General features: G+C 40.6%; 1 protein-coding gene across 4 annotated transcripts in view; it reads right to left on the bottom strand.

Moving 5' to 3' along the window:
* Positions 1 to 6212: 6212 nt before the first annotated feature.
* The window catches only part of ARHGAP27 (Rho GTPase activating protein 27), a 70509-nt gene continuing 50772 nt past the window's right edge, over positions 6213 to 25949 (bottom strand). For all 4 annotated transcript variants that reach the window (XM_031965977.1, XM_031965980.1, XM_031965978.1 and 1 more), the window contains 15 exons: positions 23774 to 24178; positions 23389 to 23592; positions 22984 to 23064; positions 22801 to 22893; positions 19835 to 19902; positions 19415 to 19505; positions 17052 to 17156; positions 14316 to 14414; positions 11045 to 11150; positions 10723 to 10833; positions 9984 to 10082; positions 9354 to 9431; positions 8638 to 8772; positions 7951 to 8056; positions 6213 to 7771 (listed from right to left, as the gene is read on the bottom strand). In XM_031965977.1, coding sequence (XP_031821837.1) covers positions 7594 to 7771; positions 7951 to 8056; positions 8638 to 8772; positions 9354 to 9431; positions 9984 to 10082; positions 10723 to 10833; positions 11045 to 11150; positions 14316 to 14414; positions 17052 to 17156; positions 19415 to 19505; positions 19835 to 19902; positions 22801 to 22893; positions 22984 to 23064; positions 23389 to 23592; positions 23774 to 24178 — 1959 coding nt within the window. In that variant the 3' untranslated portion in view covers positions 6213 to 7593. The remainder of the gene's footprint in view (positions 7772 to 7950; positions 8057 to 8637; positions 8773 to 9353; positions 9432 to 9983; positions 10083 to 10722; positions 10834 to 11044; positions 11151 to 14315; positions 14415 to 17051; positions 17157 to 19414; positions 19506 to 19834; positions 19903 to 22800; positions 22894 to 22983; positions 23065 to 23388; positions 23593 to 23773; positions 24179 to 25949) is intronic.

The raw sequence follows: 25949 nt of genomic DNA, 5'->3' as shown, positions 1-25949 counted from the left end.
GAAATAAAAGGGCTACGTGTTATTTTTTACAGACACATAATGGCCAGGTGAAGTCAGTCAGCTGAAACCATTCTCCCTAGCTGTTCGCCCACAGCATTTCTTCCTCATCTGAGAGATGCAAAATGCAAAAGGACCTGAGGGAAAGGAGTATTGATCCTTTTGCATTCATACTCAGTATTAAAGCTCTTTCCATCTCTGAAGTCAATTATAAAATCCATCACTATACACCAGCTCATGCCAAAAACGGGCTCCCCAAAGTCCCACATATTGGATTGACAGCAGGTAAAAAAACACTGAGCACACTCTGCATGATCTACCAGGAAGGTCATAGCTGCATATGCTCTAAGGCAGTGATCCTCAAAGTGTAGTCCAAAGAATTGTTGGGGTCTCTGAAACCCTTTCAGAGAGTCTACAAATTCAAAACTATTTTTTATTTCTAATACAGTAAATAGCTATAAATATAACCCATGTGAACAAAAACTCTTTGAACAGATCCTCAATAGTTTTTTAACAACATGAAGATACGGAAAACAAAGGTTTGAGAACCACTGCAAGGATTGAGTCCTCACTGGCCAGTCTCCCACCTCACACAAATTATTTATTTAAGTAGAGAAATAAGGCATCCCACCAAACTCCTTCTATGAGATAAGCCATCAAATCCCATTAAGATAACTTTTCTCATCACATACTTTTTGAGCTTTGGCTTCTTCCCAATGATGTTGAACTTCATCATTCATTTATAGGATTCTGAAGTTCCAATGCTTTTAATATATTCCATTCATGTTTAACCCTAGAGGTAGGCATCCAAATTTAATAATAATTGCTAACATTCATATATCACCTACTATATGCCAAGCATCGTACTAAGTACTTTGTAATTATTATTTCATTTGATCCTTACAACAATCCTAGATGTAGACACTATTATTATTCTTATTTTACAGAGGAGGAAACTGAGGCAAACACAAGTTAAGTGACTTGCCCAAAGTCATAGAACTAATAATCTATCTGGAGCAACATTTGAACTCCCATGGTATTGATTCTAAACCTGGGCTCTATGCTATGCTATCTAACTGTCCCAAATATAGAGACTCTTTTCCTGCAAAGTCTTCCTTCACTTATGGAAGTCAATCAACCATGACATCCAGTTACTAAAAAAAAAGGATCCCAGTAGGGAAAAAAAGCAGAGGTAAATACAATCCTGGAAAGAAAAGAGTAATTTGGGGGAGGATTGCCCAGATTCTGGCTAGAATACATGACTATCACTGGCATCAATGAATTGTGTCTGAGCATTTCAGTTTGCTGACAAATCATAGTCCACTTTGGAGTTAGCTGCATGTCACTGGTATATTTGGGGACATTTTTATGGGGATATTAAAACTCACAGTAGTCTGTTATTACATAGAATATCTCCCATTTGTATTATCAGTAAGGGTGACCCCCAAATCACTGACAAGAGGGTCAGAATTGGATCTACTGTGGTGTGGTCCCTTCCACAGTTCTGGAGCTGGTTATTCCAAGTCTGATTGTTTCCTACTGGAAGGTTTCTACAAGAAAACACCATGTAGTCTTGGTGAAATGAAAGGTTGATTTCCTTTTTACTCTTTCCCTATTGGTTTCCCCAATTATTTGGGAAATGGCTGAATGTTATAGAATATAAATGAAATGGAATAGAACAGAATGTCATAAGAAATGATGAAAGTGCTGAATCCAGAGAAGTGTGGGAAGATTTATATAAATGAATGCAAAGAGAAATGAGAGAACCAAGAGAACTAGTTATATGATGGCCATTTATTGTAAAGGAAAACAACTTTGAAAAACTTAAGAACATGAATCAATGCAATAGTCAATGATGATTTCATTAGACTGATTATGAAGCACATTTCCCCTTCCTTTTGAAGAGGTGATGGGACTATAGGTGAAGAATGAGAAATATATTTCTAGACACAAATAGATAGATATTTATAACACAAAACTTTTGTTTGACTATCCATTTGTTATGAGTGCTTTTATTGGGAGTAGAAGAAAGGAGTGTAGTGATAGATGAAAAAAGAGAAAGTAAAGAATATTAATGAAACATATAAAAATACACAGAGGAGAAAAGAGAGTTCAAAAAATGATATTGACAAGCAGGATCAGGTTGCTATTACAATAGTAAATTTACAACACATCCAAATGAACAAGTAAGTTGCATATAGTAGAGTCACAGTTTCACACAAACCCCATTTTCTAGTGGTCTTTGTATATGAGAATGTTCACATTGATCAATGATTTTCTAGTTCATGAGGTTTTTTTTAAGAAGTAGAATCAGCAGACCTTAATTGCTTAGCACTAAGGAAGAAAGGAGGCAAGAGAATAGGCATTTATTAAGTACTAAGTGATATATAAATAAATAAATATCTTATTTGATCCTCACAACAATCCTATAAAGTAGGTGCTATTATTTTCTTTATTTTAAATGGAAGAGACCAAGCATTTATTAAGGACCTGCTACATGCCAGGTACTGTCCTAAACAATAATTAGTGAGGTAAGAGTGATGATTATCCCTATTTTACAATTAAGGAAACTGAGGCAAACAGGTTTAAGTGACTTGCCCAGGGTCTCATAAGGGTCTAAGGCTAGATTTGAACTCATGTAATAATGTAATGATAATAATAATACCTAACATTTATATAGTATGTACTATGTGCTAGACACTGTGTTGAATACCTTGCTATTTTTTTTTTTTTTTTTTTTTGAAGCTCACAACAATCCTGGATGTGGGTACTATTATTATCCCATTTTACAGATGATGTAACTGAGGTGGACAAAGTGACTTCACAATGTCACAGAGCCATGTCTGGGGTTGGATCTGAACTCAGAGTTAGCTTGATTATAGAACTGGGGATCTATTCATTGCCACCTAGCTGCTTTAATGATTTTTCCCCCTCCAAACAACTTTAAAATAATGCTTCAAATTGAATTCTGGAGCAACAGAACCAACAAAAGTTTGATTGAAACAGTTTTCCAGGTTGACAGTTTTGGAGGTTGACAGGAAAGATGTGTCTCACCAGATTGTGATTGGAACTGAGGTAAAGGGTGTGGTGGGAGCCGACAGGAGGAACTGGAGAAGCTCTGAGCACGTGGACAGTAAGTGGGCTGAACTGATCTGAGCACGTGGACAGTAAGTGGGCTGAACTGACCAGAAATTCACAGGGAATTCTTTTGCTAGCACAGGGTGCATTGCCAATACATACCTCCAGGTTGAGACCGCAAGGTGAAAAGTGCAAAATGGAATAGTGTTCTGGTGTTTGTGGCCACGGGGGAGGGAAGTCCCTGACCACAGTTCCAGAGTGCTTGTGGTCACTCGCAGGCCACAGTACAGGCCAGGAGAGCAGTGAATCACACCTCTTATTAGATCACACAATTTTAGAAGAACTAAAAACTTTCAGACTCTTGGAGCTAGCTGAAAACAGTGGCACAGAAATCCGTGAATCTTGGGACAGTGCCCCTTCCACTCAGTGGAGCATATTGGAGCACAATCCAATTTTAATATAAAGTCAAAAGTCAAGAAATAGCCTGGGAAAATGAGCAAACAAGATGAACCTGATCATAGAAAGGTATTATGGAGACAGGGAAGATCAAGATACAAACTCAGAAGAAAACAATGAAATCAAAGCAACTATATGCAAAGCCTCAAAGAAAAAGCCCAAAAAGGATTCCTGAAGAGCCCAAAAAGGATTGTTTGGAAAAATTAGGAAAATGAGAGCAATACAAGAAAATTATGAAGCACAAAAATACTCAAGAAAATAACACGTTAAAAAACAGAATTGACTAAATAGAAAAAGAGGCACAAAAATCCACTAAAGAAGAGTTCCTTAAATGCAAAATTGGCCAAGTGAAAAAATAGATATAAATGTTGACTGAAAAAAATACTTTCTAAAAAATTTGAATTGAATAAATGGAAGCTAATGACACCATGAGACATCAATAAATAATAAAAACGACAAAAAACAAGAAAACATTTAGACTATAGTTATGGATGTCCTTATTCTAATTTGAAGGAATAGCCACAGAAACTCCATTAGGGTAAAATACTTTCTAAACTGGAAGCTGATGAAACATGATAGATAAAGGAGACCTTGTCGCTGGTAAAATGGCAGTCTTGTGAAACTTGTTTGGTCCATGATCTCATATTGTTTCTGTTGATTTAGTAGAAAGATGTGGAATAAAAAACCTTGGGTTTTAGTTCCTGTTGTTTTACCTTTAAAATGGGCATATATCTCACAGATTTATTGTTAGGAAGCTGTTTTTCAAACTGTAAAGTACTTTGGGGAGTGCAGTGGAATTAGGAAGATCTGAGTTCACATAAGGACCCAGACACTTACTGTGTGACTCTGGACAAGTCACTTAACCCAATATGCCTCAGTTTCCTCATCTGTCAAATGAGTTGGAGAAGGACATGGTAAACCACTCCAATATCTTTGCCAAGAAAACTCCAAATGGTGTCACAGAGATTCAGACAGGACTGAAATGAGTAAGAAATAACAATAACCAAGAACTAAATGAATGTGACTTCTCTAGACCATCTCTAGACTTTTCTAGGTTTCTAATGTTAAAGCCATGGCCTGATCCTAAAGGGATCAAAGATCAGGCAATCAGAAGATGAAAAAATGGGTCTAATCCTACCCTCCTCCTTGATGGTTAATCACAGGATTTGTCTCCGGCACAGATTTACCAACCTTTATTCCCCGTACTTCCTTACTCTTTCTTCTTCCTCCAAATTCAATTTCTGCCCTAAAGCAATTACAGCCTATTACTACTTAAGCACCCACAGGGGATACTCAGGTGCCAAGGAGAACATCTTCCCTCCTTCCTCTAGTCCTTGTTGCCCAACTGTGGAGTGAGTGAAGCAGACATCTTCCAAGGCACCATACTCTGCACTTGAGTCATTCTCAACTCTTCTCTCTCACTCCAGTGACTCCCTATGACTTCTAGGATCAGATGTAAAATCTTTGTTAGATATTCCAAATCTCTCCAATCTTTTTACGCTTCTCTTTCTCCCTCACCATTCCTTCCATACAACTCTATCCCAAGAGAGAATTTGGCATCCCAGAGATCAGACTCCAGGCACTTTCACTGGTTGTCCCCTTCATCTCCACCTCTTGGCTTCCCAAGCAACCTTCAAATTGCAGTTAAAATCCCACCTTAAATTTTCCAACTCCACCTTAATCCTAGAGCCTGTATTAGAGCTTAAAATTGGGACTTTTACCTTTCTTTATATGCCCAGCATTTAACACTGTGCCTTAGGCACTTAATGTTTATTGAATGATGCTCTATATCCAATAGTTGCCAAAGATTTTTCTGTCTACCTCCCAATTTCTTCTACTTGTCCCGTTCTCCCTACTCACCCAGCCAAACCTCTACCTCACCTTTCACCTGGACTATTGCCTTAGCAATGCTTCAAATGTCTCTTTTTCTAATTAATTTTCCTCACTCTATAATCAGGGATTTTTTTCTTAATGTGTGTCAGATATCCCTCCTTTGTTTAAGGACCCTTTTGCATCTTGGAAAAAATATAAGCTTCTCTAGTTAGCCTGTTAAGCCCTTCAGGTAGTCAGCTGGCACATCAGATAGAATCTTAGATCTAGAGTCAATGAGATCCAAATTCAAATATAGCCTCAGACACTAGTTGTGTGAGTCTGGCCAAGTCACTTAATTTCTGTCTGCCTCAATTCTTCAACTATACAAGGAAGGATAATAATAGCATCTACCTCACAAAAATAATATTTGTAAAGCATTTAGTACAATGCCTAGCACATAGTAGGTGCTTAATTAATTAATATTTGGGCAGCTAGATGGCACAATGGATAGTCAGTCCTGAAGTCAAGAAGACACATTTTCCTGAATTCAAATCCAGCCTCAGACAATTATCTGTGTGACCTTGACCAAGTCACTTTATCCTGTTTGCCTTAGTCTCCTCATCAGTAAAATGAGTTGGAGAAGGAAATAGCAAACCACTCAAGTAACTCTGCCAAGAAAAGCCCAAATGGAATCACAAAGAGTCAGACCCCACTGAAAGAATGACTGAACAATGAAAATCCCTTTTTTCTCCTTCACAAATTGTCAATAGCCTACCCTCTTTTGAACTTTATTGTCTTTTACTTAATTAATTCTAATTAACTCTGGTGATTTGCTGTTGACTTTATGATCAAATAGGATTTCTTCATGGAACCTTTTTAAATATCTTTTTTATTTTGTTTCATAACATACATAATTATTAGTAGAATAGTAGGAATAAGGTCTAGACCTGTGTTACTGATAATCTCAAACTCTTTCCCCCAAATCAAATGGACATTTTCTCTGCAACTTTGAGCAGCCAGAGGTCAAGTGTCTTGTCCATGGTCACACAGTCATGTGTCAGAGGCAGGACTAGGGTCTGGGTATTGCTGGCTTCCCAACCAACTCTCTATCCACTAGGCTAAGGCTGCTTCTCAAGTAAAGTTCATGTATATCATTTGTAAATAAGTAAAATTGGCAGTGTGTTCTCCCACTTTTTTATTGATAGGCATGAGCACTCAAATCCATCAAGTTTCAGGCCCATTGACTTAAACTGAAATCTTCTGGGAACTAGGATTCATGCTCTCCATTTCCTGAGCTCTCTAACTGCTGGTCATGAATGGGTTGTGATATTTTTTATTACCTAAATTGGTTACCAGAGGTCACTGTGGACTCCCCAGGGATAAGTCCTTTTGATAGTAATGGAGAGCAAGGAATTTGCCTTTCCAGGGGAAAGTGACAGGAGGATGAAGAATGATGTCCAGAATCAGATAAAGACTGAGCCCTCATAACCTGATGGTTAAAATTAAGAGTCCCTCAGTTTCCACTGAACTTGTTTGGCCAGTCTTAACTCCAGGCTGAGGCGTAGAATGCTCACTCATTTCTTTTATTGTGCATCTTTTAAGAATTATGTGGACCAAGAGATCCTAGACTCATGGAGATTAGAAGGCCAGAGAGCACCTGGGAACACTGTGGGCTTGAAGAATAACCTGGAAACCTAATTCCCTCCTTCCATGGGCAAAGTGGTTCTGCTCAAGAATTGTTAGTGGCCCCCTCCTGTCAGCCAAATATCATTTAAGCTTCTTTTTTCTGGCACTCAGGGCTCTTGGTAGCCTGATACCCCTCTGCTTCTAGCCTTGTCTTCTCGTGCCCCCCTCACCTCTCTCCACACTACTGCCTAAATGATTTTGGGGTATTTCCTCATTGGCCCCAAGTGGCTTCTTTTCTTGCCTATAAAGTGAGTGGGTCAGACAAGATGGTGTCTGAGGTCCCTTCCAACTCTGCAGCTTTCTGCATTAGGGGATTGAAAGGGAGGAGAGATTTGGGAAGAGAAGGCTAATGCAGGCTATTTCTTCCCTTCCTATCAAACTACTGGGTGCTCAAGACCTGCTAGAGACCCCCACTCTGCTGAGCCACAGGAAACAAGCCCAGCGCAAAGGAAAACGCTATCCATTTATTGGTTACACTGGTCCCCCCACCCCTTTCCCTTGCTCCCACCCCACTGTGTCAACATCCCACTGTCCTGGTGTGCGCTGGCCTCTGGCAGGGCTTGATCAGCATGGGGGGAAGATGTCTTTGCACTGCTGGAGGATCAGCTCCACCACCTGGTTCTGAAACACCATCGTCATGGGCATGTTCCCCTCCTCAGATTCAGGCCGCAGCAGCGTGGGCCCAAAAACAATCGCCACACTCTGTACGGACATGCGGTTTTTTTCCTTGTGCTCAATCACCCTGGGGAAGGAAGGCATGGGAATCAGGGTGGAAAGACAAGCTGCCAACGGAGACATGGGACTCTCCTAACCCCACTGAAAATGTCTGCAGAGTTTGAGCTCTTAGACCAAGTTCCAGTGTCCCAGAGCTGAAGGGTTAACCCCAATGTGCCCCCCTACCCCCCCCTAAAAGCACCTCACCTGCAGAGGTGCTGGAAGAGGAGACACATGGTGTTGTGGTTGGGAGCGGGAAGGGAATGCACCAGGTCCCGGATGCAGCAGCTCCGCTGGGTCTGATCCTGGAGTTCTGGAGTGAGGGTGTGGGGGTAAGGAGAAAGAAGGATCAGTCAGGAGGGTCTGGGCAGGGAATGTTCTCTCTCTAGTGCAAGGAAGAGCTGAATCCCCACCCTCAGCTGGGAGAAGTCTCTCCTTCTGCAGCTTCCTTTGGACATTTAGAGGATGGGGGTGAGGAAGGCATTCTTAAGAAATCCAGAGGGATGAAAGAAGCTGCCTGAGACATACTAGAGGGAATGCTGAACTTGGGAGAGAAAAAGAAATTGTATTAAAATCCCATCTCTGATGTTTACAAGTTACAGGACTTAAGTAAACCACTTAAGCCTCCTGAACTTCAGTTTCCTCATCTATAAAATGGAGATATTATTACTCATAGCATTTTGTTTGTAAATGAGATAATGTACATGAAGCTTTTTGTAAACTTTACAATGCTCTAGCAATGTCAGTATTTATTGAGAGAGCAGCTACCCTTCTCAGAGGAGAGGTCTAATGGGACTATGACCACTAATTTATATCATTTCATTTCCCCAAGCCTGTCTCTTCCCTGGACTCTAATACCTCCATCATCCCCACCCCTCAGGCCTCATCTCTTACTGATGGCTGCGATAAACTGGCGGAAGTGAGAGAAGGGGAACAGGGGCTCGGGCAGCTCCCGGAAAAAGAGCTTCAGTGCTCCAGTAATGACATGGACGTCCTCCCATCGCCCATCATCCAGGTCCAGCCGTTCATCTGAAGCAGGAAGAGAAGAGAGGGTCAATGTCTCCCGGGGTGGGAGGGAGAGGAGCTGGCCTGCATCCTCTAGACCCAGCTCTCAATAGAGAGAGAGGGGAGGAAAGAGGGAAGGATGCCTTGGACAAGGAGGGAAGGGGCAGTGGGGTCCAAGGAATCCAAATGAGGCCATGGCTAAGTCTGAGGGAATGGACGCCAAAGTTCCACAGGGCAGGTGGGAGGGATTTTCCATAGCCACCTCAGCTGAGGGAATCTCTCTCACCACTCAGCCTTCTCGGATGTCTAGAGACTGGTCTGGATTCGGCTATTTCCTGGTAGAGACTATGGGAAGGGGAAGTAGGTGGACAGAGCACTGGCTCTGCAGTCAGGAGACCTGAGTTCAAATCCAGCCTCAGACACCAGCTGTCTGAACCTGGGCAAGTCACTTAACATTGAATGCCTCCAAAAGCAATGGGGGGAAAATAAGAACTATGGGAACACAAGCCCCTCACAATGAGGGGCTCCTCCTCTCAATACAAAATTCTGTCTCCTGTCCAATTCAGACATCTCAGTACTTTCTTTTAAGACTCAGGTAGACTCACCATGATCCACCTTGTAGCGTAGTTTTTGGATGGTGGCCAGATTCCCACTGATGCGGTACAGTCCATCAATGTCCAACCCTAGCAGAGTTGAGAGAGAAGCTGGCTCCCACTTCTTCCAGGAAGCTCTCCTGGATTCACTGGGGAACAGAAGGGACACAACTCCCCTTTCTCTACTATCACCTCTCACCCCACAAGGGACATTTTTACCTACTCTCAACAAGTCATGTATTTGGATTCCCAGCCTTCCTTGTCCAGCACTTGCCCCACTGTTCTTTATAAAGTCTCACACAGTCTCATTTTTTATAAGGAGCAGTTAATGATATAAAGGGCATTACATCTAACTGTGTCTATGTTTCATATTAGGTCTCCTCACCCTTGCTCCACACTTCCCAAAAGAGCAGGGCTCTTGGTCTGTTCTCTGGCCCAGTATAGGACCGCCCCTAGTATGCAAGGTGAGGTAGCAGAGAAATCTGAACCCCAGGGGCAAGCAGGAGAGGAAGAGTCAGATTAACAGTCACCTGGAGGCTCCCCCAGCTTACCTGGCCCCAGCTCCACCCTCTGCCCTCCATAGGCCCGAGGAACTCCCCTCTTGGGAATGGGGGACAAGATCAGTCACTACTGCCTACATACCCCGAGACTCCACTGTCCGGATACACTGCTGCACAAAGCGCGGTATGAGGCTGTTCTCTCGCTCACATAACGTAGACAGTGCACAGCCAAACACCTGATCTGGAGAGGCAGATGGGAGAACCATAGCTCAAGTACCACGAAGGCTGACTGCCTCCAACTGTCCCTCCCTGGACCTCAGGAAACTAGCATTCAGGGTGGGGGACAAATTACACATATCCAACTATTGGACTATATATAGAAATGACAAGAGGGACTCAGAGAAACTTGGGAAAACAATGCAACTAGGAGAACAATTTATACTGTAACATCATTACACAGAAGATAGTTTGGAAAAGCTGAAAAACTGGTGAATTCAACGACCAACTGATTCTACAGGACTGATGATAAAGCATACAATCCACCTCCTGATAGAGGGACTCAGGTTGACGACTGAGACATACATTTTTGGCTCGGCTGATGGGGAATTTGTTTGTCTTTACTATGTATATTTGTTACAAGAGTTTTCTTTTTTTCTTTTTCTTTTTCTTTTTTTTTTTTCTTTTTATTTATTTATTTTTTGCTATGAGTTGGGGAAGGGAAAGGAGGTAGGAGAAAGAGAAAATACTTATTAGAATTTTCTAAAAAGTATTTTCTCTTTCTCCTACCTCCTTTCCCTTCCCCAACTCATAGCATACACATGTCCATACTACCCATCATGCCTCCCTGTCGTGTATACATGTGCAAACACACACATGCCTACCTTTGATGTAGCCTTTATCCCGAAGGGATTGCAGTGTGGGTCTCCTCAATAAGAATTTTCGGAGTTTGTGTCGAACTTTGTTGGAATCATTCTCAGGCCCCAGGGGACTCACTGTGGGTGGGAATCCCAGCATTCATTAGGGAGCTGCCTGCTAGGTACCAAATAACTTTTAAAGAGAACTTCATCCTACATAAGAATGCTCAGAGATTTCTCTCCAAGTCTACCACTGAGGGAAGACTTCTCTGCCCTTGTGATAAAACACTTTCCTTCCTCCCATTCCCTCCACATCTCCCACAACCTCCCACTTCCCAGCCCCACTTACTAGGATGCTTTTTTTCCTCTTCTTTCTCCCTTCCACCTCCCAGTCGCTCACTGGACCCAAAGTCAGCACTATTTTCACTGTCAGTCTCAGGATAAGCCTCTGTGGACTAGAGTCAGAGAATCTCAGAGTCAGAAAAGGTCCTCTTTTTAGATCTCACTTCCCCAAAGTAGGAATCTTATATGTAGCATTCCTGGCAGGCCCTCATCGGGAGTCTGATCAGCTTGAACCCTCATAGTGATAGGGGTTCACTATCTCATGAGATAAACTTCCATTGTTGGGCAATGGAGAATTTTCCCCTTTATCAAGAAGAAATCTACCTCCCTTTCAATTTGAAAGATAACATGGAATAGTACAATAGTTCTCAAATATTTTGGGCTCAGGCCTCCTTTATACTAATAAAAATTGAGGATCTCAAAGAACTTTTGTTCTGTGAACTATGTCTGTAAATATCAACTATATTAGAAATTAAAATATCATAATATTATATAAAAATTTTGAACTCACAGATTCCCTGAAAGGGTTTGGGGAATGTTATTTTGGGAAGAGTTATTTAGTGGAAAGGGTATTAGATTTGGGGTCAAGAAGATCTTTTTTAGAATTCCACCTTAGACACCAATTATAGTATCTAAATCCTGACTCTCTGTGCCTCGGTTTTCTTATCTGAAAATGAGAAAGACTTGATCTCTATGGCCCTTAAGATCCCTTCTCACTCTAAATCTATTATTTATTATATACCATTGGCTCACATCAAGCATGCAGGCTACTCAAACCTCCAAAGCAGGCCTTAATTTTCTTTGTGTTATGAACTCCTTTGGCAGGCTAGTGAAGCCTGTGAACCCCTTCTCAGAAGGATTTTTTGGGGGGAAGTAAGGTAATTCAGGATTAAATTACTTGCCCAGGCTCTCATTGCTAAGTAAGTGTCAAGTATCTGAGGCTGGATTTGAATTCAGTCCTCCTGGATCCAGGGCTGATAATCTATGCACTATACTATCTAGCTGCTTCAGAAGGATTTTTAAAAGTTTTTAAATATTTTATAAATAAAAAAGATTTTTAAATAAAATAAGATACATAAGACTACCAAGGAAACCAATAATATTGAAATAAAAATGTAATTTTTTTTTCTCTGTCCAAGTTCATAGACTCCCCTGAAATCTGTCTATGGACCTCATAAACAGCTATTGTCAGAATTTCCCTAACCTGTGCTTATACTGGTGATTATTTCAAATCCCAAATATGAGATTTTATATTTTTAAAATTTGGCGGACCAGTGATCTTGTCAATGTGGGTACTTCTTCCAATGGAACTCCCTGATCAAAGCCCACTCATGAGTTATCATTTTGAATCTTTCTTATCTTCTCATGGTACTTCATAGGGGATCCCTCCCATATTGTTGGGAGTTTTCCTCCAGATCTCTTAACATTCTTTGGATACCAGTGGATCACACAGTCTGTGAGATCACCTTCCCTCTCAATAAATGACTAGCCAACCCACCCTTCTGGTCACATGACTCTGTGATGACATTCTTTACAATGCTTCCCCAGAACAATGTTATCACTGGTAGATATTGTATTGACACTTAGATCACCATTTTTTATAGTTATCCCTATTAAATTTCATGTTGCTATTTCTGGCCCACAGAGCCAGTCTATGTAAATCATTTAAATCCTGATTCTAGTAGTAAGATTACCTCCTCTTCTCACATTTGTATTATCCACAAAATTAGTAAATCTAACTCCAACTCAGTAGCCCCTTCCACAGATTTTTGGGCATTATTACTTCATCTTTAATCGGGAATAGAATCTTGAAGAAAGTGGCAATGAAATTGTCATCTAGAAACTGTTAACTGGAACACCAGGAGAAAGACTTTTTGAGAAAGTCAAAGGACTTTAGGAACTTCTTTGCTAAGAGATTATGTTACCTTTGAGAACATTTAAAGAGACATTTCTTGAAATAATTTTAAGTCTTAGGTTGTTGAGAAAGGACCCAAAAGAGAATTCTTGAGAAACTCTAACTGAAATTTCTGAGAGTACAGTATAGTGAGATTGATTTCTAGAGTTGAGAAGTCAGCAGTCAGAGTTGAGGGTAAAGGTGATTGGGTTATTATTTTTATTACTGTGATATATTATTTAAATATATCCTTGTATTGTTTGTTACATTATTACTAAATTGTGAAGTCAGTTACATTATTACTAAACTGTGAAGCCAGTAACAATTATGTTTATTTAATCCTTTAAGAGTGGGGTGGGGAGAGTTCTGGGAAAGAGAAAAGAGAAAGTTTATGAGAAAAACAGTTTCCTTGGCTTATTTAGTAAACTGGTTATAATTGACTAATTAATGAAAATCGTGTATTCCCACTGACTTGCAGGAAATATCAGAATATATCTTGATTTCTTTAGAACTCAGAATCAGAATAAGATAACAAGTATAGAAGCTAACTGATTGGAAGTGGAGGTCTAGTGTAGTTATCAGTAGGCTGCATTATTTCTAAAACCCTGCTATATAAATTTGTCATTTATGTCTTTAAATTCTTAATTTGAAAATACAGATAAGATATAAAAATACAAAAATATCAATAAAGCCAATTAGGGTAAGGTAGAAGACAAAGCCTGTGATAGACCACTGAAGAACAACTCTTCTCACCCTTGTCTCAATCCCTTAATCCACACTTTTTAGATTATGGAAAGGCATCCAACTATAAAAGACCGAGATAAGGCTGTTGCTACCTCCATCCTGACCCTGCTGGGCATCAGGTCTCATTTTTAAGGGATGTAAGTGGGTGGGTAGAAGGCGCTGAGGATGGGAGTACAAAAATATACAGTCAGCATTTTTTCCACAACCCACCCAACGTTTTTAGAGTTAAACTGTGGAATGATGAAATACTGCCTTGTGAACTTGAGCTATATAACTTCTTTGAGCCTTTCTTTCCTTTTCTGTTGAAATGAGGAGTTTGAAATAGCTGATCCCTACAATCCTTCTCAATTCTTGATCCTAACTATGAATGACACCTGTTATCACACACAGACCAATATAACACAGAAGAATGACTAAAATAGAAGGAAAGGTTGAATTTCTCTCCTCCTATAGTGATAGAAAATTATTTAATCTAATTCAAGGTTATGGGTGTTGGCTTCCAGTCCCAAGGGCAGGTTTGATCTCAGCTGGAAGACAGAGTCATTCCATCCATGAACACTGTTCCTTTCTCTTTTGGTTCCTCTCCTCATGAACTGTCACATCCCAAACCACGCCTCCCCACAATGAATATTGTTATTACCTGCTCCTGGATACCCTGGCTGATCGCCTTGTACCATGTCCCAATAATGGCCTCCGAGTCATGTTGAATCAGGTACTCGGAGCCATCTCGGCTCTGGAGCTGGAACAGCAAACATTTTTACATTGGCATTCTTGCTCAGAAGCTCCTGATCTGAACTGAACTTCCCCACTGTGGCCTGGTGTATTCATTAATAAATACTTAATAAAGTATCCACTATATGCAAGGGTCCTTTAAGTCTTTATTCAAGTTCTTGATTTAAAAAATGTCAACCAGGGAGAGACAGAAGACAATGGAAAGCATACCACCAAAGCCGCCACCTCCCTCCACATTGTGATTACTTTTTTTTTTCTTTTAAATTGAAGCTTTTTATTTACAAACATATGCATGCGTAATTTTTCAACAGTGACTCTTGCAAAACCTTCTGTTCCAAATTTTCCCCTCCTTCTCCCCATCCTGTCCCCTAGATGGCAGGTAGACCAATACATGTTAAATATGTTAAAGATATATGTTAAGGGACAGGTAGGTAGTATAGTAGATAAAGCACCAGAACTAGACCTGAGTTCAAATCTGGCCTCAAACACTTAGCACTTCCTAGATATGTGACCCTGGGCAAGTCACTTAGTCCCAACTGCCTCAGCAAAAAAACAAAACAAAACAAAACAAAAAAAAAACAAAACAAAAAACGATATATGTTAAATCCAATATATGTATACATTTTTATACAGTTATCTTGCTGCACAAGAAAAATCGAATCAAGAAGAGAAAGAGAAACAAAATGCAAGCAAACAACAACAGAAAGAGTGAAAAAGCTATGTTGTAATCCACACTCAGTTCCCACAGTTCTCTCTCTGGGTGTGATGGCTTTCTTTATCACTGAACAACTGGAACTGGTTTGAATCATCTCATTGTTGAAAAGAGCCACGGATGACAACTTTTTAATCATTAACTCTATGACATCATAAGACTATATTACCCATTGTGGATGTAAAAATAGAAATGAATTCAGAGAGTATGATTAAAAAAAAGAAAAAATGCATATATGCAATTAATTATGAAACAAGGAGGAATAAGGTAAATGGAGTAATTTGGAGCAATTCACAGTAGCACAGAAAAACAGATATAAAACTACAAGGGACTTCAGAGGCTGACATGAGCAAACTGAAGCCCATTCTCACAGGCAAAGTATCATGAGAAACTTGCAGAGGGAAGAGCTCAGTTTCGTTTTACGGCTTGAAATGGATAGGTCAAGTCATAAAAAACTTCATGGCATACAAGTTAGGTGGTTTCACAGGACTTCAACAAATAAGATGGGAAGTGGGGAGAGGAGAGGAGAAGAAAGGTTCATTTTAGGCAGGAAACACTTCAAGAGTGAGGACATGGGAGATGGGGAAGACAAGATTAGTAAGAGAAGTATAAGAGGCCAGAGTAATTTAGCTGTTCTAGGTTGATTAAAATATAATCTTGATGGAAAGGAATAAAAGGTTAGAAAGGTAAGATGGGGTCCTCAATTGTGAAAGACCTCAAATGTTAGGGTCTTATAAACAAAAGTTTTATCACTGAATTTTGTAGACAATGGTGAACTATGGGAGAGGGGCAGATCTAACCATGTTCTTCCCCAGTTCAAGAACCTGAAGGGGAACTCACCTCCAATCTCTTGGCAGAAAGGGATTAGATGTGCATAATTTTCCAAGCATAACCAATATGTGAATTTGTTTTACTTGACTCTACTTATTTGTTATAAAAAAGAGGACTTTTATTTTGGAGAGGAGAAGATGGAATGTGGAAGAGTTGGTAGATAATGGTAGTGTAGTGATGAAAAAAAGATAAAGAAGAAAAAGGGAAGTATCAAGGGAAAAATTATTTTAATTTATAGACGAGAACAGAAGGAAATTCATAGAGGTTGCAGAGATGTAAGGCAATTTTGTTACTATTTTATCAAATTTAATATACACTTTTTAAAGGCTACATAAAAGCTTACAGTTTCATAAATACTCCTTTTTTGAATCTATTGAAAAGTTCATGTTTGGTGACATTTTCTAAGTTTACATGTAAGGCACTGTCCCTTTCATACACAGACTTCTTATCTGCCAAAAAAGGATGAAAAAGGACATTTCTATGGAGAAAGTGTCTTGACAGCTCCAAGGATCTTAGGGAAAAAAAAAAAAAAACTAGTTCTCACAGAAATGTGCTGAGAGAACCTGTTTGAATTTAGCTTCAGTCATCATGAGGACTGACTGCAAGGCACTGTGGTCCATTAGTTCATTTACATAGGATAGCTTTCAGAGTTTTGAAGAATATTGTTTTTTTTTGTTTTTTTTTTTTTAATAGCCTTTTATTTACAGGATATATACATGGGTAACTTTACAGGATTAACAATTGCCAAACCTCTTGTATATTAAAATATAACTTAGATACACAATAAGTATACATGACCAAAACATTATTTTGCTGTACAAAAAGAATCAGACTCTGAATTATTGTACAATTAGCTTGTGAAGGAAATCAAAAATGCATGTGTGCATAAATATAGGGATTGGGAATTTTGAAGAATATTGTTGAGAAACTATAAAGCAAAAAAGGGTTTGAGGGCTATGGAAAAATTTGCATATTTACTCTGCAAGTTATACCTGGATTTTGTTTTTTGATCCAAGTTGAAAATGGGCTCCTACTCATATGAAATCTCTGATTTGAGGGAATAAAAGGTGTAGGGCAAGAGAAGAATCCCAAGATCCTCACCTCTAGCACATTCTTCTTGCTGGACTTGTTTTTGGTGGCCCAATTGAGGGTAGCTCCTCGAAGGTCTACAGTGTACTCTGGAATATGCGAAGTAGATGGCTGTCTCTGGAAGAAATGGGGAGGAAGTATTTCCATTGAGTTAACATTTTTCTTATCCCCTTCATTCCCCCAATTCAAATGAAACTTCCAAAGCAAGAGAACAAGAAAGAATCCGGCAAAAGTCCTGTTCAGTCTCACAAAGATTAAGCCACTTAGGATTCCTTGGAGATACTGAAGGGATTCTGACATTGAAGGAATAAAAAGCTTTTGGTTTATGGATCCCATTCAACTTGCTTTTTCAGTATGATTTACTCTCAGCACTCCCCAAACTCTACCCCCACAACAGTATATAGTTTGTTGTTCTTTGGTTGTGTCCAACTCTTTGTGACCCCATTTGAAGTTTTCTTGGCAAAGACACTGGAGTGGTTGGCCATTTTTTCTCCAGCTCATTTTACAGATAAAGAAACTGAGGCAAATAGGATTAAGTGGAATGATTGGGATCACATGGCTAGAAAGTGCCCGAGGCCAGATTTGAACTGAAGTCCTGAATCCAAGACTTGTCACTCTAGCTACTGAGCCACTGAGCTATCCTAATATCCTAAAATATACTTGAATGCAAGAGGAATGGATTCCACAATAATAGGATCATTTATTTCAAGATGGAAGGCACATTAACGATCACTAGGTCCAACCCCTTTACTTTTACAAATGAGGAAACTGAGGCACGAAGAGATTAGTGACTTGCCCAGGTTGCACAATTAGTAAGTATCTGTCTTGGGTGGAATCTGAACCCAGATTGTCCTGATTCTATGTTGAGTATACTATTAATTAAGGGTTCTTAACTTGTAGATTGTAATTAAAAAAAATTTTTTTTTGAAAAAGAAAATTTTATAACTGTATTTCAATTTGATTGATTCGTATTATACTTCTAGGTGTTTCACATGATGCATCTAAAAACATTATTCTGAAGAGAAATTCATGAGCTTTAATCTACTGCTAAAGAGATTCATGACACAAAAAAAGTTAAGACTATCCCAATCAGTAAACATTTATTGAGCACTTACCATATGCCACACACTATGGTAAGCAATGGAGATATAAAGAAAGGCACTCTAATTTATGGGATTATGGGAGTTATGGGATATGTCTGGGATTTGCTTTGTCATTTTCTTATTCTAGTAATAAAGCCAGATCTCATTCCTTGCTCATTTTGGACTGGAATTCCAAAAATCCAGTGACTAATTCAGGGGATGTTTATCCTGAAAGCTACTGGTTCTCCCTCTACCCCTAGGATGAAGATGGGGGAGTCCTCTATCTTCCAGCCTTATTAACCTCTCTTCCTATATCCCACAGTCCCTCCCTGGTTGGGGGAGTAGAAAGAAACCACAGACCTAAGAGAAATGTATAACTGATGGCTACTCAAGTATCCCTTTCCTGCAACTGGCCACAGCCTCAATGAGACCACCTCTCCCATATCCCCAGTAACTGAATATACCAGGCCATTATGGGAATAATCATCTTCATCATCACTTTCTAAAGTCTACAAACCATTTTATCCTCACCACAGTTCTGGGAGGTAGGTGCTATCACTATGCATTTTACAGAGGCGGACCGAGATTATGTGACCTCGCCAGAGTCATGCAGCTAGTCTCAGGCCATAATTGAAGTCAGATCTACCTAGCCTCAAAGGTCTAGTCCACCTACCTGCAGGGGAAACCCAGCTTAACTTGGGGAACCAGAGGTTCCCATCTTTAAAGCCTTAGATACCCTTGGGATATAGAGGAGTTAGCTGATGCTGAAGGCAGCCAGGTGGCACAGTGGATAAAGTGCTGAGCCTGGAGTCAGGAAACTCATCTTCCTGAGAGCAACTTGGGCCTCAGGCACTTACTACCTGTGTGACCCTGGACAGTTCACTTAACCTGTGCCTCAGCTGCCTCATCTATAAAATGAACCAGGAGAAAGAAATGACAAATGACTTTAGTGTCTTTGCCAAGAAAACCTCAAATGGGCTCATAGAATCAGACATGACTGAAATGACCAAATATCCTGGGAAAAATATAGGGGACAATGCCAAGAAAAGGGGCAATGAGAGAAATAATAGTCACTGTCTTCTTTCTCCAATGAATCAGATAAATCATCTTTGTAAGGAAGATACAAAACACCAACACATTATATTCCTAGAAATTCTTTCTCTTGCTAAAGTGCTCAGTAGAAGGATGGCTACCTCCATGTAAGAGAGAAACCTCACTTTGAGGACTAGGTCCACAGGGATAAAATATAAGTATAAAGTATAACCATAACCCATGGTGAGGTGAGGCTCTTACCAGGCTGCCAGCAATGGAGGCCTTGGAATCCTTGAAGAAGGTCAGAATCCCTCCTTCTAGCACAGTCCAGGATGGGCTCCAGTTCTTCTTACTGAAGAGGGATTGTCATCATCATCACTACTGACATTTATATAATATTTAAGAATTTTCCTACATAATTTTACTTGAATTTCAAAACAATCCCATGAAATAAATGTGCTACAGGTATCCCCATTTCACATGAAGAAACTGAGGTTAAGTGATAGAGTTAGGAATTATCAGAGATGAGATTCAAACCTACATTATCTCCTACACTGCTGTACCACTTCAGGTACTTACAAGTCATAAACAAACCGGATGACCCTCCTCCCTTATCCTATTTTCCCTCTAGTTCTGGTCCCTGGCTCTGCTAACTGAGCACTCTCATTTACCCCTACTCACCGTAGACGTTTCCCTTTGTCCACTGTCTTGGTGCGATGAAGGACACCAGCTTTATCCAGAGTCTTAGACTATAATCATGTTGGGGGAAAAAGAGATAAGGTCATAAGCAGCTAGTGAGTGGAGGGAAGCACAGATTTCACAGCCTAATCAGGCATTCTGTTCACAGAAAAAGGAACTTAAAAAATCATTTGAATGAATTTGAATTTTAGAGATAAGAACCACCTCCAAGGTCAACTAGTCCAATCTTTGATGCTCCTCCTGCCTGCATATAACTCTTGAGAAATGGGACTGTTTTTTACCTCTTTTTCCTATGTTTGGCACATAGTAGGAACTTAATAAATATTTAATTAATTGAGCTGGAGATAGCCCATTCCCTTTGTTTGGTGAGGGAGCAAAATTTGGAACACAAGGTTTTGCAAAGGTGAATAATGAAAACTATCTTTGCATGTATTTGGAGAATAAAAAGCTATTATAAAAAAAGGAATTCTACACTGAAACTTGTCTACCCTTTGGTCCTAGTTCAGCATCACAGAAACTCAGCTATTAGGTATTTCAGAAGTTAGCTAGTCTATAACTAAGCAGGAATTTTCTCTTCTTGTTATTCAGTTTCAGTAATGCTCAAAGAAAAATGATGATATGGTTTGCCATTTTCTTCTCTAGCTAATTTTATATATGAGGAAACAGAGGCAAACAGGGTTAAGTGATTTGCCCAGGGTCACATGGCTAATAAATGTCTGAGGGCAAATATGAATTCTGGAAGATGAGTCTTCCTGACTTCAGACCTAGCACTCTATCCACTTCATGACCTCGCTGCCCCAGGAATCCTCTCTACCATATCCTTGACAGGTGGGCATTCAATCATTGCTTAAAGATCTAGTCATGAAGAGGGAGCCTTTTTTTCATTTTTAGTGACATATTTCGATGGCTCACCTCATTCTCATGTATGACTCACCTCATGTATGAAATTCTACCAGCAGAAATGAGAATAAATGATGAATTAAGATAACATCTTTGCTATTATTGTTATTTCTTACTCACTGAAAATGAAAGTTTACCTCTCATTCTTTTTTAAGAAAAGAAATTTTGGGGAGAGCTAGATGGAACAGTGGATAGAGCACCAGCTCTGAAGTCAGGAGGGCCTGAGTTCAAATCCAGCCTCAAACATTAAAACTTACTAGCTGTGTGACCCTTGACAAGTCATTTAACCCCAACTGCCTCATGCAAAAAAGAAAGAAAATGTATATTAAGTATTGTTCACTAAAAGCCTTTTTGTTTGTTTGCTAAGAGTTAATCATTTTCTTCAGATACCTGAAGTCCCCTAAATCTGTTTATCAAAAATCTAACATTTTTCTTCCTGATCTAATTTCTGCAAAAAGTTTTGCTCTACAAGATAACTATAGCTTCTGTCAAGGTTGTTCTCCAGTTATTTATTAATAGCCAAAATGAGCATGTTGTCCATTTGGAGATAACCATCATATCCAGTAGCATAGGATTGTGTCACTATTGTAATTGTTGGACCAGTTCATTGTAGGGGATCCCCCAGACAAAAAACACCTCCATCTGATATTGCTGAGAATCAGAGACTAATCATGAGTATGACCTATGAGTTAAGTTATATATCTTATCTAATTATCACTCAAAAAATACTAGTGGCAACTTCAAGTACATGCCATTTCAGGCCAGCTAGTGTAGGAATTCAAACTGCATTGCTAATAAGGATTTTATCTTATAACTTTCATACGGATTGATGTATTTGTACTGACATCAAGAAGGCTGATGCAAAACCAGAAGAAATATCCATGACCAAAGGAAGTGTGCCCTTTATGTAGGAGTACCTTAGGAAGGGATGAGCAGCATTCACTCTCCCATACTTGCTACTGATCTGAGATCTAGGCTACAATTTATCTCTACAATAATGCATAAGCTTAAGTGAATCTCATCAAAATATGAATGGAACTGTGTCGGATTTTGATTTCATCTTTTAGTGGTATGAGGGTAATGTTTATCATGTAATTATCCCTTTAGAGTGTGTTAGGGGATGAATGTTGGGGAATGAGCAAGAGAGCCTAATCCCTACCTCTCTTCTCCTTGGAATTAGAACAGGAACTCACTACCTCTTGAGAGATACATATGCACATTTGGACAGTTCTTCCCCATAGAATAGGATGGAATAGTAACTATAATAGCTAGTTTTTATGTTGTCCTTTAAGGTTTACAAAGGGCTTTAAAAAAAACATTATCTCTTTTGACTCTTGCAACAATTTTGGAGTTAGGTGCTTCCGTTATCATTTTGGAGATGAGAAAACTGAGGCAGACAAAAATTAAGTTGACTTGCTCGAGATCATACGACTAGGAAGTGTTTGAGACTGGATTTGATCTCAAGTTTTCCTGACATTTCTAGGGCTTTATCCATAGTGCTATCTAGCTGCCATGGGGTGTTATTTACCACCAATTAGAGACCAATCTCCTGGCTCTCTCTAGTGTCCATCATGGGGAAAGAGGGAGGGAAGTTCTCACTCTGAAGTAGAATCAACTTAAGGAGAACAGTTTCACTCCCGTGATGGTGTGGAAGAGAATGTTTATTATCCTTGTCTTCTGCTCCCATGAGACAGGTGGAAAGTTTGAGAAAGATCAGAGTTAAATAAAGAAGATTAGGGTGAAGGTAAATATATATGGAAACAGAGAGAACTCCTCCCTGCTCCTCAGTGTATAAATAAGTACACATACACACACACACACACACACACACACACACACACGAGAGAGAGAGAGACAGACAGACAGACAGACAGATGGGGGGACGGACGGAAAGAGGAAGGAAGAGACAGGGAGGGAGGGGAGTAGAAGCAAAGCCTAGGTTGAGAAGGAGACTTCAGGAATTCCCCTTATATGCATCCACTGCCTGTCCAGCTTCTCACAGCACCCTCCAGACTCTATTCCCCTAGAGAGCCCCTAAACCAACTCACTTTCTCCTGTGGAGGGCTGGCCAATGGCAGGGAGTCATTGTACTGGTCGGACATGCTGCCGCTGCTTTGGTGGTGCCACCCTGTGACAGAGACCTGGGGGGAGGAGACAGACGCTCAGAGTCCACTCACCTGCTTGCAGATGTCCATCCCTTACCTTCCCCTCCCCTGCTCCAGGGCCAGTACCTGGGGAAGCTCCCACTGGGTGGTGCTGTCACTGGGATTGTAGAAGTATGGCTTCCCCTGCTCATCCTCGGACCTCATCCACTGGTGAGGAAAAGTCCAATCAGTGACCACTGTGTGTTGGGGGGGGGGGGAGGGAAGAAGTTCTTAGATAGGTGAGCTTCCAGAAAGAAGGGTGACTTGTGTCTCTGAGGTCGGGAGAGGATGGCAAGGGGAAGGAGAAAGAAAGGAAGGAATGAATGAGGAGGAGGGAAAGAGAAGGAAGAAAAGGCAAGAAAGATACTATTTCAGAAACGAAAGTAGATGGCCATCGGAAAAGACAAAATAGATTTGGAGGGAAGGGGGCTCCAGAGTAACATCTGAAAGAGGATTCCAAGAGAGTTTCCCCCTTGCCCAGTGCTGACATACCTGCTCCTGTGTATAAAGGTTGGTATAGAGCCAATGCCCATCTGGGGTGATGTGGCAGGACCAGCCGGGGGGTGTGTAGGGGTCAGTTGTTCGCCCTGGGGCTGGGGAGCCTGGGCTGGGGTTAGTGTAAGAGCTCCCTGGAGAGCGGTCTTCTTCTGGATAACATGTCAGCTCATCCGGATAATCTGCCTCTGGTGTTGGTGGCTGGAACATAGCCCAGGTCAAGAATCAGAGCCGGGCTCTGGCATCTTGGGCGCTCTTTCCTATCCAAGGGTCCTCTACTCCCTTGGCCCTATCCACCACCCACCTTTCACCTCCTTTAGGAGCTCAGCTCTCCCCCATGGTGAATCCTCCCTCCCCAGGAACTTCCCCATCCTCTCCTCACCCTTTGGTCCATGGGGCTATAGGGAGCAAATTCCGTTTGCATCTCAGGAGTGGTGGACTCCTCCCATGCAGTCTCGCCAGTCAGGGGGTTGTAGAAGAACACTCTCCGGCTCTCTTCATCCCAGTACTGATCCCACTCTGCTTCAGGGTCCCCCGGGCTGCCCAGAGGGGACAGAGAGGTAGCCGGGCTAGATGCAGACTCAGGAGGTTCAAAGGGAGATTCCCAAGTGGTCTCCCCAGTGCTTGGATTATAATAATAGGGCCGTCCACTGCCCAAGTCTGTGTGAGTCTCCCACACTGGGCTAGTGGAGGTAGGCGTTGGAATAGGGGCAGGGACTGGAGCCAGAGCAGGAATTCGCTGCTGCCTCTCCACATTCACATACACAGGGTCCAGAGAACTCTCTACCTGTGAAGGCAAGAACAAGGGTCAGAGGTCATAAGAAATAGAAGAAAAAGCATCAGGCACTGTTCCACCTGCTACAAGGAAGAAAATCAGAAACCAAAGAAGGAGGGAGTAATCAGCTAAATAATCACCTTTTGCAGCTTTCAGTTCAGGCCCTATTCCCCTAAGGGGATTCTAAATTCACTCACTCTCTCCTCAGGAGAGCTGACCACTTCCCTGAGTCAGAGCTGCATATAAAAAATATTCAGATTTCTGATAGAGCTAGACAAATACCCACAGTAACCTATCACTCTCACCCCCTTCTCACTATTTTGTGCCCTTTCTCCCCCAATAGCCAAAAATGAGAGACATTTCAGCTAATGCTTTGTAAACTCTTTAAGGAGTATCTCCTTTCCAGAAAGGAATCAACTCAACACCTATTTACCAAGAAGGGACTAAATACCAGGCACAGAACTAGGTACGGGGGATACAAATAGAAATCCAAAAAAGTCTCTGCCCTTGGGTGTTATAGTCTATTAGGGAAGGGGGTTCCTACTTGTACACAGAGAAGGCTTCAAGTAGGTTGTATCAGGGCAAAATGAAAATCCAGAAAAAATGCTATAAAAATAACTGAGAATGGGGGAGGGAAAATAATTTAGCTGGCAGGGAGAGGGAATGCTCCTGAGAGGGAGTGCAACCCTCTCAGGGTGCAAAGGGAGTGCAACCCTCTCAGGGTGCAAAGGGAGGAAGATCGCAAGAGGGAATGCTCCTGAGAGGGAGTGCAACTTAGCTGGGGGTCTTGAAGAAAGAATCGCAAAAGAAAAGGACTGCATTTCAGGTAGGTAGGGAGTAGTAACTGTTGGCAACAGGACATAAGTACAGCATAGACAGTCAAGCCATAAGCGACTTCCAGGTAAGATGTCTGTGTGACGAACTGATGCTGAGTGAAATGAGCAGGACCAGGAGATCATTATATACTTCAACAGCAATACTATATGATGACAACTTCTGATGGACCTGGCCATCCTCAGCAACGAGATCAACCAAATCATTTCCAATGGAGCAGTAATGAACTGAACCAGCTACGCCCAGAGAAAGAACTCTGGGAGATGACTAAAAACCATTACATTGAATTCCCAATCCCTATATTTATGCCCACCTGCATTTTTGATTTCCTTCACAAGCTAATTGTACAATATTTCAAAGTCTGATTCTTTTTGTACAGCAAAATAACGCTTTGGTCATGTATACTTATTGTGTATCTAATTTATATTTTAATGTATTTAACATCTACTGGTCATCCTGCCATCTAGGGGAGGGGGTGGGGGGTGAGAGGTGAAAAATTGGAACAAGAGGTTTGGCAATTGTTAATGCTGTAAAGTTACCCATGCACATAACCTGTAAATAAAAGGCTATTAAATTAAAAAAAAAAAAAAAAAAAAAAAAAAAGATGTCTGTGTGAATAGTGGCAGAAAAGGTCACTCATGTATGTGATGTAGTATATAGCTCCTAGGGAGGATGTATTAATAACCCTACCTTTAATACTAAAGTTATCAGGCCTTGGGAATACTGTAGTTTCACATAAAATGCTGGATGTCATAACCATCTGTTGGTCAATAATAACAAAGTTTCTGAGACAATCTAAGACATAGAATTAAATAATGAAGGCAATTTCACTTTTAAGCCAGAGAATTCAATATTCCTCAATTCCACCACTAAGACCACTCCTCAATTCTACCTCTAAAACATAAAATTAACATATCAGTGACAGGAAGCACCTGATCTTTTTCCTATA

The sequence above is a fragment of the Sarcophilus harrisii genome, chromosome 4 (genome assembly GCF_902635505.1).
Source record: "Sarcophilus harrisii chromosome 4, mSarHar1.11, whole genome shotgun sequence".
Lineage (NCBI taxonomy): Eukaryota > Metazoa > Chordata > Mammalia > Dasyuromorphia > Dasyuridae > Sarcophilus > Sarcophilus harrisii.
The sequence above is the reverse complement of the archived record's forward strand: the minus strand, read 5'-3'. Positions and strand labels throughout refer to the sequence as shown.